We start from the raw sequence: 13,921 nt of genomic DNA, 5'->3' as shown, positions 1-13,921 counted from the left end.
CAGTCATCATGTACCTTTAGCCCAGGGCTCAAAATGAAAATGCTGCCGCTGACTCTGGCAAGAGGATGTTTGGAGGAGGGGCTATTTCACGGGAAGAAAGAGAGGCAGGAGGGCCTAGGGGGTTGGATATGGTGGAGAAGGATTAGCTGTGAAGGGTGAGGCACTGAGTGCTGAGAAGGTATCGATTAGGGTGATGGTGGGGTGGGAGAAGTGAGAGAAAGGTTGGAAAGGAGAAAGGGAGGCTGGGAGGTGGGGGAATGACAGGATCAGTTGGTGTTAAGGTTTGGGGATGAGAGAGAGGATCAGCTGAAGAATGCAAAAAATACTGGAAGGGTAAGAGGGGAAATGGGCTAGGGAAGTGAGAGAAAGAGGTTGAGAGAGTGGACATGCTGGAAGGGGTGGAAGCTGAGAGAAAGGATTAGCTGAAGTATGGGGAGGATGGAGGAGTGATTGTTGGAGGGGTACCGCACCTCTGCTAAATTGTTTTGGTCATCCTCTGGAGTCATGAGAATTTTCGAGTGCTAAAATGCGGTCACAATCCCTAAATGTTTGGGAAGCCCTGAGCACAGAAATACATACAAAGGCACCTTAAAAGCTATTCTCCTGCATTTACAAGTGCAACATGTTGTAGCAAATGCAAAAACTATGTTGAAGAATAGCTTGCACTCAATGTGTAGTTTAAGAACCTTTTCACCCCGTTCTAGAAATCTATGTTGGAAAGCATTGCTGAAGCCATGCCTCTGAATGTTTTACCCATTTGTTTAGTCAAAAAAAAAAAAAAAGGCAAAAACATTTGTCATTTCCTTATCAATTTTTTTTTATGCATACCTATTTTGTCTTTTGATCCTCCAATGAGAAGACTGATATTTTCTCCAGGGAGCAACTCAAGTTGTTCTGTGCATTCTAGAAACTCACTGGACTCAAAACTGCTTAGAGATCTGCAAAATATTTTTTTTCAGATCTTAAACTATGTTTTAAAATTCTTTAAAAAGTGACATAAGCAGCAAGACCAGTACAAAGGCCACAGATTAAAAAACACAAAAACAAACAAAACCCACCACACATGTGCAGAACAATATTTCATTCATGTTTCCATAACTGTGTATACGTATCCATGGAACAAATCACACATTTTTAGACAGCAGAGCAAATGGTTTAAAGATCACAAAATATTTTAGTTTTTGGAATTTTTTTTCTGCACCTTTACTCATATCGATACCAAAGTCAAATACATTAGAAATGTCATAAGTAACAAAGCAAAAATTTAAGCCTCTATTCTTTTCCATGCTGAAATTTGTAAAGGAGGAAATGCACGAGAGAAAAAAGTTATTCTAGATGCAATTCCTACAAATAAAAGATTCAGTGTACAGACTGCTAGTTCACCTTTATAAAGACAGAGGGGCAAGCCTGGCGTCCAGAAAGGAAGTGCATATTCTCAATTTCATAAAACGGAATAATGCAAATGAGTGATGTGGAATTCAGTTACAAAAATTACTACACCACTTAGCAATGTAACATAAAAAAAAGCTGCTTGCCTGTAGCAGGTGTTCTCCAAAGACAATATGATGTAAGTCCTTACCAATGGGGCAACGCCATCCGACAGAGCCCTGTGCGTAAAAGATTTACAGCAAAGCTTCGCTTTCGGCATGTCTGATTCAGTATGTGCAACACAAACCGTGTCATCGTGTCACGCAGGGCCACCTTAATTCATAGATATTAATATGAACATGAAGAACCAACTCCAAGCTGAGGCAAGTGGGTCTTGTGAGAATTTGCATCCTGCTGTCCTCAAAGAACACCTATTACAGGCAATCAATTTTTACTTTCTCTGAGGAGAAGCAGGATAAGTCCTCATCAGTAGGGAATCCCTAACTACAGGCTGCCCAAACAAAAAAAAAGGGAAATACTACCAGAAAATGTTGCCAACATGCATAGATTTCTTTAATTGCAGCTAAGTCTTTTCCTTCTTTCTTTCTTTATAAAGGCAGTCTGAAGGAAAAAGAAAGCCAACAGTTCCTGGCAAGGGGGTGGGGGGGGGGGGGGGGGGAGAAAGAGTTCAGTTCTACATCTCAAAAGTAAAATTGGTTCTTACTTCAGGAACGAAAATTAGCAATACCACAGATCAGTTCAGACAAGTGGATTTATGCATCCCTACCTTGGGCGAACAGAGACTTAAGTTGGAGCCCCCTGCAAACTAGGCCCCCTTGATATAACAAAACCTATACCAAACTATGTACACCTCTCAATAGTCTAAGAATATCGGATGCCAGCACAATCTGCTCAGGTATCTCCAGAAGCGAGGAAGTCTTGACAGATGGGGATGGGTCTCTGGACTAATCCGTGGTACTTCAGGAATGAAAATTAGCAGGCAAGAACCAATTTTCCTTTCTTGTTCGTACCACGGATCAGTCCAGACAAGTGGGATGTACCAATGCCCCTCTCTGTTCTGGGCGGGAACTCGAAAGACCCACACACCACACACACATCCCAAAGCCTGCACATCTGAAGCCTGCACATCTAAGCAGTAATGTTTGGTAAAGTGTGAAGACAAGACCACATCACTGCATGACAAATCTCCTGGAGAGAGAGCAGCTGACACTCCACCCATGAGGTAGCCTGGGCCCTAGTGGAATGCGCTTTCAAACCCTATGGCACTGTCCTGCCCTTACAGACGTAAGCCAAAGCTATCGTCTCTTTTAACCATCATGCAATAGTGCCCATCTAAGCCTTATTTCCCTTCTTTGCTCCACTGAACAGAACAAACAGATGATCATATATCCGAAAAGCATTTGTCACCTTGAGGTACCTCAAAAGAATTCTACAAACATCCAATAAGTGCAGCTCTCTATCTTATCGGAGCATCAGCTGACAAGTTCAGAAAGGCTGGAAGCTCAACCACCTGATTAAGGTGAAAGGATGATACCACCTTCGGCAAAAAAGGAAGGAACTGTACATAAAGACATCCCATCCTCCGAAAAACGCAGGAAAGGGTCCCTACACAACTACGCTTGCAGTTCAGATAGTTGCCTAGTCAAATAGATGGCCACCAGGAAAAGAGTTCAGGGTCAAATCCTTCAATGACTACCTCCGCATTGGTTCGAAGGGAGAGCCACACAGCACCCAAAGAACCAAATTCAGATTCCATGCCAAGCAGATCTTCCACACCAGAGGCTGCAGAAAGTGAGCCACATCCAGATGAGACACCAGCGGTCTACCATGAATCCTACTATGCAGGGAGCCCAAGGCTGCTACCTAGAACCGAAGGTAATTATAGGCCAAACCCTTAGCCAAACCTCTGCAAAAAGGCCAGGATCTGCAGGATGTCCACCTTTAAAGGCTACATCCTGTTCTGCAAACACCAAGATTCGAAAACTCTCCAAACCCGGACATAAGCCACTGAAGTGGAAGGCCTCCTTGCCTGAAGTAAAGTCGCAATCAGTCTCCGAATATCCTTTAAATGGAGTGGCCGCCTTTCAAAAGGCAAGCCGCAAGACAGAAGTGATCCTCCCAGTCTGAAATTACATGTTCCTGCCATAGCAACCCTAAGAGGTGAGCCAAGCGAACGGGACCGTCCACTGCCAGACGCAGCAGGTCCTCAAACCACGGATGACGTAGCCACTCAGGAGCCACCAGAATGTAGATGGAGATCGATGCGCCACAGCACTTGACCTACAAGAAGCCAAGGAGAAAACACGTACAGCAACAGATGTGTTGGCCATGATAGAACGACAGCATCGATGTACTCCGATCCGACCTCCCATCTGTGACTGAAAAACTGATCCGCTTTTGCTGGAGTCACCATGAGGTACACCACTGGTCTGCCCCACCTTGCCTGCAGCAAGGCGAAGGCTTTCGCAGACAACTCCCACTCCCCTGGGTCCAGACGCTGTCTGCTGAGGAAGTCCACCTTTTGTTATCCATTCCAGCCACATGAGAAGCAGCTATTCTCACCAGATGTTTCTCCACCCACAAACAGTTCTTGCACCTCCAGATGATTCTTCATACCTGCCTGACGACTGATATATGCCACTGTCGTCTCATTGTCCCAGACGAGCAGAAAAAATGCCAATAAGGCCTTGCGCACTGCCCTGTTCTCCAGATGGTTGACAGACCTCTTCTTCTAGCGACCACAGACTTTGGGATGATTTTCCCTGACAAATGCCCCCCCCCCCCCCCCAGACAGAAAGGCTGCATCCATGGTCACCAGTACCCAGTTGGGCATTTCCAGATCCATTCCCTTCTCCAGATTGCGCCGAGACAGCTACCACACGAGACTGGACCTGGCATCCTCTGGCAACGCCAAAGGAAGCTGAAATTCTTCTGACAGCGGATTCCAATGGGGTAACAGAGCCTCCTGCAGAGGACCCATGTAAGCAAAGGCCCATGGCACTAAATCCAGCACAGATGCCATGGAACCCAATACCTGCAGATAATGCCAGACACTGGGCATCGGACAGGTCCAGCAGCCAAAGAACCTGGCTGCAACTCGAGGACCCTGTCCATAGTCAGAAACACCTTCCCTAGTCTGGTACTGAAGCGAGCTCCCAGATATTCCAAGGATTGGGTCGGCTCCAGATGACACTTTGCAAGGTTAGTCACCCAGCCCAGCAACTCCAGACACTGCAGTACCTGCTGGACCGATCGAGCACATTCCACCTAAGACTTTGCCTGTATCAGCCAATCGTCTAGATATGGGTGCACCAGGATACCTGCCTTCCTGAGAGCTGCTGCCACTACCACCATCACCTTTGCGAATGTGCATGGCACCGTCACCAACTCAAAGGGAAGAGCTCAAAACTGGAAGTGTTCCCCCAGCACCATGAACCTCAGAAACATCTAGTGGTCGGTCCAAATGGGAATATGTAGGTAAGCTTCTGACAAGTCTAAGAACACCAGAAACTCCCTTTGTGAACCGCCGCTTTCACCATGCGCAATGCCTCCATCCGAAAGCGCAGCACCCGGACGGCAGCCTTGACCTTCTCTCTCTCGAGCTGCAGAAATCAACATGATGATCCTTTCTTATGGAAGAAACACTTTTGCCAGAGTCATTTCTCTCAGAGCTCCTATGAATTCCATTTGAAATGACAGGCTCAAATAGGACTTGGGTAATTTGTGATGAACCCTACCAACTCCACCACCTGGATGGTTTTGCTCATGGATTCTATTGCACCTCCATGAGATGTGCTCTTGACCAGCAAATCATCCAGTTAGGGCTATAATGTGCACACCACCATTTGTGTAGAAGTGTAGCCAGCACTGAGACACATTCTGTGAATGCCTGTAGTGCTGACGCCAAACCAGGAGAGGGATGATGTGTGCATCCTTCCGCAGACCACCGGAACCTCTCCGAGCTACCTTAATATTCTAAGCTGTAACTCATCTGGTCCCATGGCTTTGTCCATTCCACACACTCTTCCATAAAAAGGTGCCATGTCCACTTTGCTCCAAGATGAACATTTGCCAACAATTCAGTCATCCTCCAAGTTCAGTGAACACCAAGCAGAAATATTTAGCATTTCTATTTCTTCATCTCTTTTCACAGATTGCTCCTTGTCTACTTTCAATCTTACAAGTGCACTGTTAATCTTCCTCTTTTCACAGATACCTCTGAAAAAAAAGTCTTGTCACCTCGCTTCACTTCTTTAGCTCTCTTCCACTCTCACTTTTGACACCCAGATTTCTCGTCTCTTTCAGCTTTGCCAGATTTTCGATGCGATATGTTTAAATTATTATACAAGATCTATCTTCCAGTCACAATGCAATCCTTCTGGGAAAATGAAAAGGGAATAACTTTCTGATAGACATATTGCTCAATTTATTTGCCATTTAAAAAAAAAATAAAAAAAAAAAAAAAAAAAAGATTGTGATTCACTCACACTACTGATGTTCACACGCCTCTTTAAGCAGCAACATTTTTTAGTATAACACTTGATTCGGGCAAAAAGCCCACCAGCCCATTAAAACAAAAACAAAAAAAAAAAAAACTAACCACCATATCGATCATGAGTATTAAAACATACGTTTAGCTCTCCAATGGGGAGAAATTTTTAGACCATCGCCAAGATAAAAATCTTACTTTACATAGTTGAAGTCAGCTTTCAGGTTAATTGTGGTACTATTTGCACTTTTTTTCAAGTCTTGCACCATAGTCTGCCATTCTTGAACTGCAGCCCAGTCAGCTATTGAGATGTAGCATTCGCATGCTTTGTTACCCAAGTAATTTACAACTTCTGGTGAGGCCTCACTAGGTTTACTCAGTACAGTTTTTCGACTTTCACCTGCAAGATAATAAAAACAGTACAGCTTATAAAGAAACACACAGGAAACATTTTAGCTCTAAAAAATGTAAAATCTTTCAAACAAATTAATTTAAATACAGAGTCATAACAGAACCATGCATTTAAAAAGTGTGCCCAACATTCATGGGAGAATTTAACATAACAAGGAATAGGAAGACAGCCCTTATTAAAGAGCTAACATCACTGGGATATTTTTTTCTATTTTTAGGTGATGGGAGAGAGACTGTTAAAACACTTCAGAACCATGAAAATGGCAGTTGGGCCCATCTCCAAATTTTGTTATGACCCACAGCAAAATCAGAAACTACATCAAAGGCATCCAATTGGTAGACATGAACACAACAGAGAAAGGGAAGACAGACTATAAGCTATTTTCTCAGTTCCCAATTTACTAAGGCTTACATTTTTCCCCCAACACAACCACGCTGGGTGGAAGCTCTCAAGACCTGCAGCAGACAACTACAGGAATTAAGTGCATCTATGTACTTGGCTTGCAAAGTTATCACTCTGCACATGAATCAGAAACTGCTTGAACAAATAATTTAGAATCCTGTCCAATGCGCCCCATAATTTGTGCACATGCACACACAAAAATAACAGTGCCATTTCAAAAAAACACTACAAACAAATATGCATACTATGTTGCACATAATCTTTTTGGACGCAAAGCCCACTAAAAATTAGAGGGAACACTGATCTTGTCCTGCTTATATGAAATGTGTCTGAATGTGGGTAGAGGACTGTCTGCAACAAGTGACACCTAAGGGCAAATCTCTCAGACTAAATTTAGACACCTTCACCAAATGTTTCTGCGCTGTGAGTGTAATAAAGTGCTTGTGTGCAATGTGGTTTACAAATTCTTTGAAACACCCTAGTTTCCTTTACTTGTGCATGCTGTTTTCCTATGTGCACACACAGAGCTTATAGGGAACACTGCAGCAGACCATAAGCGTTTAGATTTTTGATGTCTTCCACTCCAGCCTAAAGGAGGCAATCAAAGGAAGAAGCTTGCTGATGCAAGGTATACCAAAACGCTCAGGGAGAAGGTTAACTAAAGGAGATTGTTTTTAAACAGAGAGCAAACAGCTATATAGAGCACTATAAACCTGCAGGCAAGCATTTTTGTTACTTCCTTTCCATATGCTATGTTAAAATGCTACTTTAAGCGTCAGACTTTTATGGAATCCTGCAATCTAAACATTAAACTAAGGAATTAAAAAACTATGGCTGGCTTGAACAACAATTTCTATTACTGTTTCTTACCATTTGAATGTTTTGGACTGGCAGTATTGCTACTTGAATTGGCCAACTTCAGAACGGATTTATCAAAACCTGCTGTGCTGCAATCCACACCTGTCATGGCACACAAATGCTCCTGGTATTCGACTGCTGCTTTTTCAAACCTTAAAAAGGGAACACATTATTACTGCAATACACTACTTCACTAGTTAATAGATCAAAGATAAGATTTTTTTTTCAATAAATACCATTTTATTTGCAATTTCTGGGCTATTAAATATAATGAAAACACAAACCTTTCTTAAATAGGGAATAAGAACACCTGCACATTTCTGCAGCTATTACAGTTCACTATATTAACTTACCGGCCATCTGCCTGCAAAGATACCGAATTGATCCAAGACAGGCTCTTTCCAACAACTGAAGATGACCAGACAGAAAGTCCTTGTATAGCTTCAGGACAATGCAGCTCACAAAGTGCCTCCACCACCATCATGATAGTTACTTCCAGTTCACTGCCCTAAAAATGGAGCAAACAACTTTACAGAAAGTAGCAATGGGTCTAGGACTGGCACTTTTTTCCTCCACCTCATGAATTGCCCTGTGGTGCTTTAAAAATCAAAATACACAAGCATCCTTCATGTGAGTACCAGCACCTTTTTTCCCCAGAAAGACAGCAAGCATGCATAGGACTAAACCACAGAGTGTGTGCCATCTTGACAGAATGTAGCAATGTCTAGTTATACAACACTGGTACTCTGTATACCTTACAAAGGAAATGTCCAAGCATAAAGGAAAATTGGTTCTTACCTACTAATTTTTGCATCCCTACCAACAGATGGAGGCAGAGAACAAAAGCTTTGAGGCACTGCTACATATCCAAGAGCGCCACCTGCAGTCCCTCAATATTGACCTGTATCCAAGACAAACTACAGTGACCACCACAACAATCCCCTGTCTTCCAAGGCGAGCATCAAACAAAGTTGGAGTCCCCTAAACTGGAGCCCCACATCAACCCCAAGGAAAAACAACCAAAATCTGCCATCCTATAGGCTCTGAATATATACATACTGAAAATCTGATTTTTGTCAACATATTCTGATCAGAACGGTCTTTCGCAGATTAGTGGCTGGGTCTCTGGACTTATCTGAGGTATAAACCAAGAAGAGTAGATCGGTAAAATCAAGGATTCTTTATTATTACAATGTGGTGTAGGAAAAAGTAAAGCCCTACACCACATTCTAATAATACTCTTCTTGGTTGCTACTCTGCATATTGGATCGGCTTCCGGTTTGTTTCTTGGGACCATCCCTTATCTGTGGTACTACAGGAACAAAAATTAGTAGATAAAATCAAATTTTCCTTTCCTGTTCATATCCCAGGTTAGTCCAGACAAGTGGGATGTACCAAAGCCCCCTACACTGGGTGGGCATCCGAAAGACTTGCTCTCATACACTCTCCAAACACTGGCTTCCCCCAGAGCTTGAACATCCAACCGGTAAAGCTGGGAAAAAGTGTGCAGTGAAGTCCACATTGCTACTCTACAGATCTCCTGTGAAGATATCACCTGACACTCAGCGCAGGAGGCTGCCTGCACCCTAGTACAATGCGCTCGCAACCCCTCTGGAACTTTCCAACTCTTGCAAATATAGGCTGAAAAAACACAGTCTCCTTCAACCAACAAGAAATCGTGCCCTTAGAAGCTTTGCTTCCCTTCTTATGTCACTTCAAATACAAAAGATGATCTGACCGCTGAAAACTGTTGTTGACCTGCAACAGTAACCGAACGTCCAACAAAAGAAGCTCACTGGCCTTTGCCCGCAAAGCACTTGAAAAACCAAGCAAACTCCATGCTGGACATGACCTGTGCATTGGCGGCCGCAAATGCTTGGCCCCCCTTCAAGAACCGTATCACATTTGGATGTGACGTCAAAGGCCCTCCTTTTTAATTTACCTCTGAGACACACCAAAGCAGACACTTGTGCATGAAGACCCTTGGGCAAGCCCTGCTGCAAAAAATGCCAAAATATGAGGGATTTTCACCCTTAATGGGTCCAGGCCTTCCCCTATACACCAGGCCTCAAAAAGCCCTCCACACCCTGACATAAACCATAGACATGGACAGTCTCCTGGCTTGAAGCAAAGAGGAAATCACCAGCTCCAAGTAACCCTTCAACCTTAAACATCTCCTCTCAAAAGCCAAGCCGTGAGACAAATGCGATCTACTCGATCCAAGAAGACATGTCCCTGTTTTAACAGACCTAGCAGATGATCCAACTTGATGGGCCTGTCCACTGCAAGATGAATCAGATCTACAAACCATGGACGATGCAGCCACTCCAGTGCCACGAGAGTCACTCACCTAGGATGCCTCTCAATGTGCCGCCACACGTGGCCTAAACAGCCATGGAGGAAAAATGTACAGCAGAATCTCTGTTGGCCACGGAAGAACTAGTTTAGAGTCTATTCTCTCGGCTCTGACCTCTCATCTGCAACTGAAGAACCGTGCCACTTTGGAACTGATTTGAGATGCCATCAGATCCAGCTGGGGAGTACCCCATTGGTCCTGAATGAGGTCAAAGGCCTCCATCGACAACTCCCATTCTCCTGGATCCAACTGCTGTTTGCTGAGATAGTCTGTCTGCACATAGTCCACTCCAGCCACATGCAAAGCTGCTATCCCCTCCAGGTGATGCTCTGCTCAAACAAAAAGCTCCTTAGCCTCTATAGCCACGGCCCAACTCTTTGTTCTGCCCTGCTGATTGATATACACAGTCGTTGCATTGTCCACACATCCCTGGGACCTGTGAGAGGAAAAACTTCAGTGCCTTACAAACTGCTCTCATTTCCAAAACGATTGATAGACCAGGCTGTTTCCATAGGTGAATACCAACCTTGCAATATCTGTCCGAAAAACAGACCACCACCATCTCTCCCCCCCCCCCTCCTCCCAACCACTGAGGCTGGCAATCCGTGGTCACCATCACCCAGTCTGGGATCTCCAGGTCCACTCCACTCCACTCCATTCTGTGGTGAAATAGTCACACGAAAGACTGGATCTGGACTCCCCCTGCAACAGTAAAAACCTCTGATACTCAGACAATGGACTCCCAATGGGACAGCAGCGCGCATTGGAGAGGCTGCAGGTGGGCAATTGCCCATGGCCCCAAACCTAGCACAGATGTCACAGAACCCAGAACTTGTAAATAATCCCGGGCAGCCTCAAAAAAAAAAAAAAAAATGTACTGAGCCTGAATCTTTGCCACCCTCCCTGGGGTGAGAAAGATCCTACCAGCCCAGTTATCGAACTGCACCCCCAAGTAGTCCAAATGACTGAGTTGGCACCAGATGACTCTTGGCTAAGTTTATTACCCAACCGAGCGACTGTAACATCTCCCATCACCCTACACACTGCTTGACAACATTCCTCTTCAGATTTTGTTTGAATGAACCAGGCTTTGCAATGTTATTAATTTGATGCCTTTTATTGTTATTTTTATTTATAATTTCTTCCTTTTTGTTTTATATCGTATTATATTTTATTTTCTCTAATTATATTTTATGCAAACCAGTTGTAATAGAATATGGAACAGTACATAAAAGTTCTAAATAAATCGTCCAGATAAGAGTGGATAAAGAATCCCCTCCGTTCTCAGGGCCACTGCTACCACCACTATCCCTTTCGTGAATGTGCATGGGGCTGTCACTAACCCAAAGGGAAGGTTCCGAAACTCAAAATGTTGCCCCAGCACCATGAACCGCAAAAACTTCTGGTGTTCCACCTAAATGGGAATATACAGATAGGCTTCAGTCAAGTCCAAAGCTGCTAAGAAACTCCTTTATGGACCACTGCGATTACAATCCGCAACATATCCATTCAAAAATGTGGCATTCACAGTGTCCCGTTTACTTTCTGGAGATACAGAATGGGCCAAACATACCCTCTCTCTCTTAGGAACCACAAAATAGATGAGTACTTTCCTTGCCCCTTTTCCTGTGGAGGAACCGGTACAATGGCGTCTAGCCTTAGTGAGCGAATCAGGGTATCCCATATCACCTCTCGCTTGGTTCCAGATATGCAATGGAACACCTTGAAAGCCTCCCTGATAAGATGAGAAAATTCTAATGTGTAACAGCTTAACACCTCTAGGACCCTCTGGGCAGACGTGATCCTGGTCTACTCTTCGTAGAAAAGGGACAATCTCCCCTCCTATTGCATCCACCAAAGATTGGACCTGCCTGACTTCATTTTGAAGCCTTTCCTCCTCCGGTCCCCTGACCGGCACCATCCCTGGAAGTCCTATGGTAACCCCGAAAGGACTGCTGCCAACCTGAGGCACTCTTGACAGCCCGAAAACACTTGAAATCCCCAAAATGGGAGCATGGCGGAAAGGTCTTCTTGACAGCTTTCTTGTCCTCTGGCAAATTATTCCCCTTGGATTCTCCCATGTTTCATCAACTACTCCAGGTCCTCTCCAAACAGCAGCTTTCCCTTGAAAAGAAGATTAAAGAGCTGAGACTTAGATCACATATCCGCTGACCAATTACGTAAGCACAGAAGTCTCCTAGTTGATACCACAGAGACCACAAGCCTGGCCAACATCCAGACTAAGTCATATTGAGCATTCGCTACATAGGACAGTCGAGCCTCCCACAAATCGCCACCTGGAGACTCAAGGCTGAAACCTCAAAACATCCTCTTCAACTGAATTTCCAGTTTGCGATACTGCACATCTTCAGCACAGCCACCCCCGCCACTGGGATAGTTTTCTTCATGACCTCCACATCTACCTTAGGCAGCTTCGCATCAGCGAATACAACTCCGCCATCACCCTACTAACCTTCAAGCCTGCTTCCGGAGTATCCCACTCTCAGTTTACCAGCTTTTTTACCTTCTTGGACAATGGGAAATCTTTCAGGAGTCCCCCACAGGCCATCCAGCACCAGATCCACACCTTTATCATCTGAATCCTCCAGCGTGACCTTGATCCCCAGTTCTTGCATTACATGGGGAATGAGAAGCCTTAACTCTCCTTCCAGAACAACTGGACAACCCTTGGATCATCTCCCTCTGTCACCGACCCAATTTGTCTGGGCCAGTGACAATATGTACCCGCCCCTGGGTCAACGACTGGATCGCCCACTGTTAGGTCACCCCCAGATCTCCAGCTGCTGCAAAACGGCTCGTCCGGATCCTCTCCATCCTCCTGGTCTACCCCCTTTGAGGACTGGGCAAGACCCAGGTAATATACCAAGGACCCTCCCCCTCCAGGGGCCACCTTGGACCTCTGAGGGGAACTGCAGCTTCCCCACCGCTTCTTGCCTAGCCAAATAAGCCTTGTGGAGCAGCAACACAAAATCAGCAGAGAGCTCCTCCCCCCATCCATGGGGGTGTCCTGACCTGGATACCCCCACCCTCAAAACCCTCACCCGAAGACTGCTCCATCAGGGAAAGAGGGGGAGGGGTGTCCCTAAGCCTTGTGGGAGTGGAAAGTTTTCTGCTGCATGTTTCAATTCCTACTGCTGCATTTTCAGCAGCCCCCCAGGAGCCTCACTGCCGAGTGAGTGACCCTCTGGCCACCTGCAGCCTCTGGAGATTCCCTTACCCCCCCCCCCCCCCAAGGTACAGCCCATGGAAAGTGCGCTTGCATTTAAGTGCATCTGGCGCAAGCTGCAGGTCCAAGTTTGGCATGCTGAGATGCCGGCACCATCAGGCCTACCACATGGGAGCCACGCTGAAGTCATGCAAAAGTAAACACGGCCAACGGTCCCAAAAATGCTCCTCAACCAGCCCCAGGTCGCCTGGCATCGGACACAGCAAGTAATTCCTCCCAAAATGATCCCTGCCCTGCAGCTCTCCGGCCTGCATGCAATCGCACTGCCACTCTCCGTAAAACGTTCCTGTTGTCTTTTATATATTTTTTTTTCCCTTAAAGTGCCACAGCCTTAAAGTAGCCCTAAAAGAATGCCCACAGATACTTTCCTGCTGTCGACCGGTAGTCTAGGGAGAAGCCCTTCGAATAGATGAGGGAGTCAGGTGCCCTGGCTGTCAGGCCCCAGGGAAGATGCAAGCAGAGCCAGTTCAGGGATTCCCCCCCCCCCCACTCACCCGGCTCCACGAAGATACCCAACACCTCAGGGAATGCATGAAGCTCATCTTTTTTTTTTTCTCCTAAATCTCACTCCAACTGCAGGTTTGTACCTCTACCATCTGCTGAAGACAGAGAAATACTGAGGGACTGCAGGTAGCACTCTCATATATGTAGAGTACCTTAAAGTTTTTGTTCTTTGTCTCCATTTGCTGGAAGGGTTGCAAAACCCACTTTTCTGGACTGATCGGGGGTACAAACAGGAAAGTCTGTTCTTGTCTCCATTCTCTTCTT

At 45.3% G+C, this 13,921-nt stretch overlaps 1 protein-coding gene across 5 annotated transcripts in view; it reads right to left on the bottom strand.

The window, feature by feature from the left end:
- SMG1 (SMG1 nonsense mediated mRNA decay associated PI3K related kinase) overlaps positions 1 to 13,921 on the bottom strand; it is a 147,049-nt gene that overhangs the window by 72,456 nt on the left and 60,672 nt on the right. For all 5 annotated transcript variants that reach the window (XM_029576036.1, XM_029576040.1, XM_029576038.1 and 2 more), the window contains 4 exons: positions 7,904 to 8,058; positions 7,563 to 7,702; positions 6,077 to 6,278; positions 829 to 938 (listed from right to left, as the gene is read on the bottom strand). In XM_029576036.1, the coding sequence (XP_029431896.1) occupies positions 829 to 938; positions 6,077 to 6,278; positions 7,563 to 7,702; positions 7,904 to 8,058 (607 nt within the window). The remainder of the gene's footprint in view (positions 1 to 828; positions 939 to 6,076; positions 6,279 to 7,562; positions 7,703 to 7,903; positions 8,059 to 13,921) is intronic.

This window comes from Rhinatrema bivittatum, chromosome 14 (genome assembly GCF_901001135.1).
Source record: "Rhinatrema bivittatum chromosome 14, aRhiBiv1.1, whole genome shotgun sequence".
Classification (NCBI taxonomy): domain Eukaryota; kingdom Metazoa; phylum Chordata; class Amphibia; order Gymnophiona; family Rhinatrematidae; genus Rhinatrema; species Rhinatrema bivittatum.
This window is presented reverse-complemented; position numbering and strand designations above follow the sequence as displayed.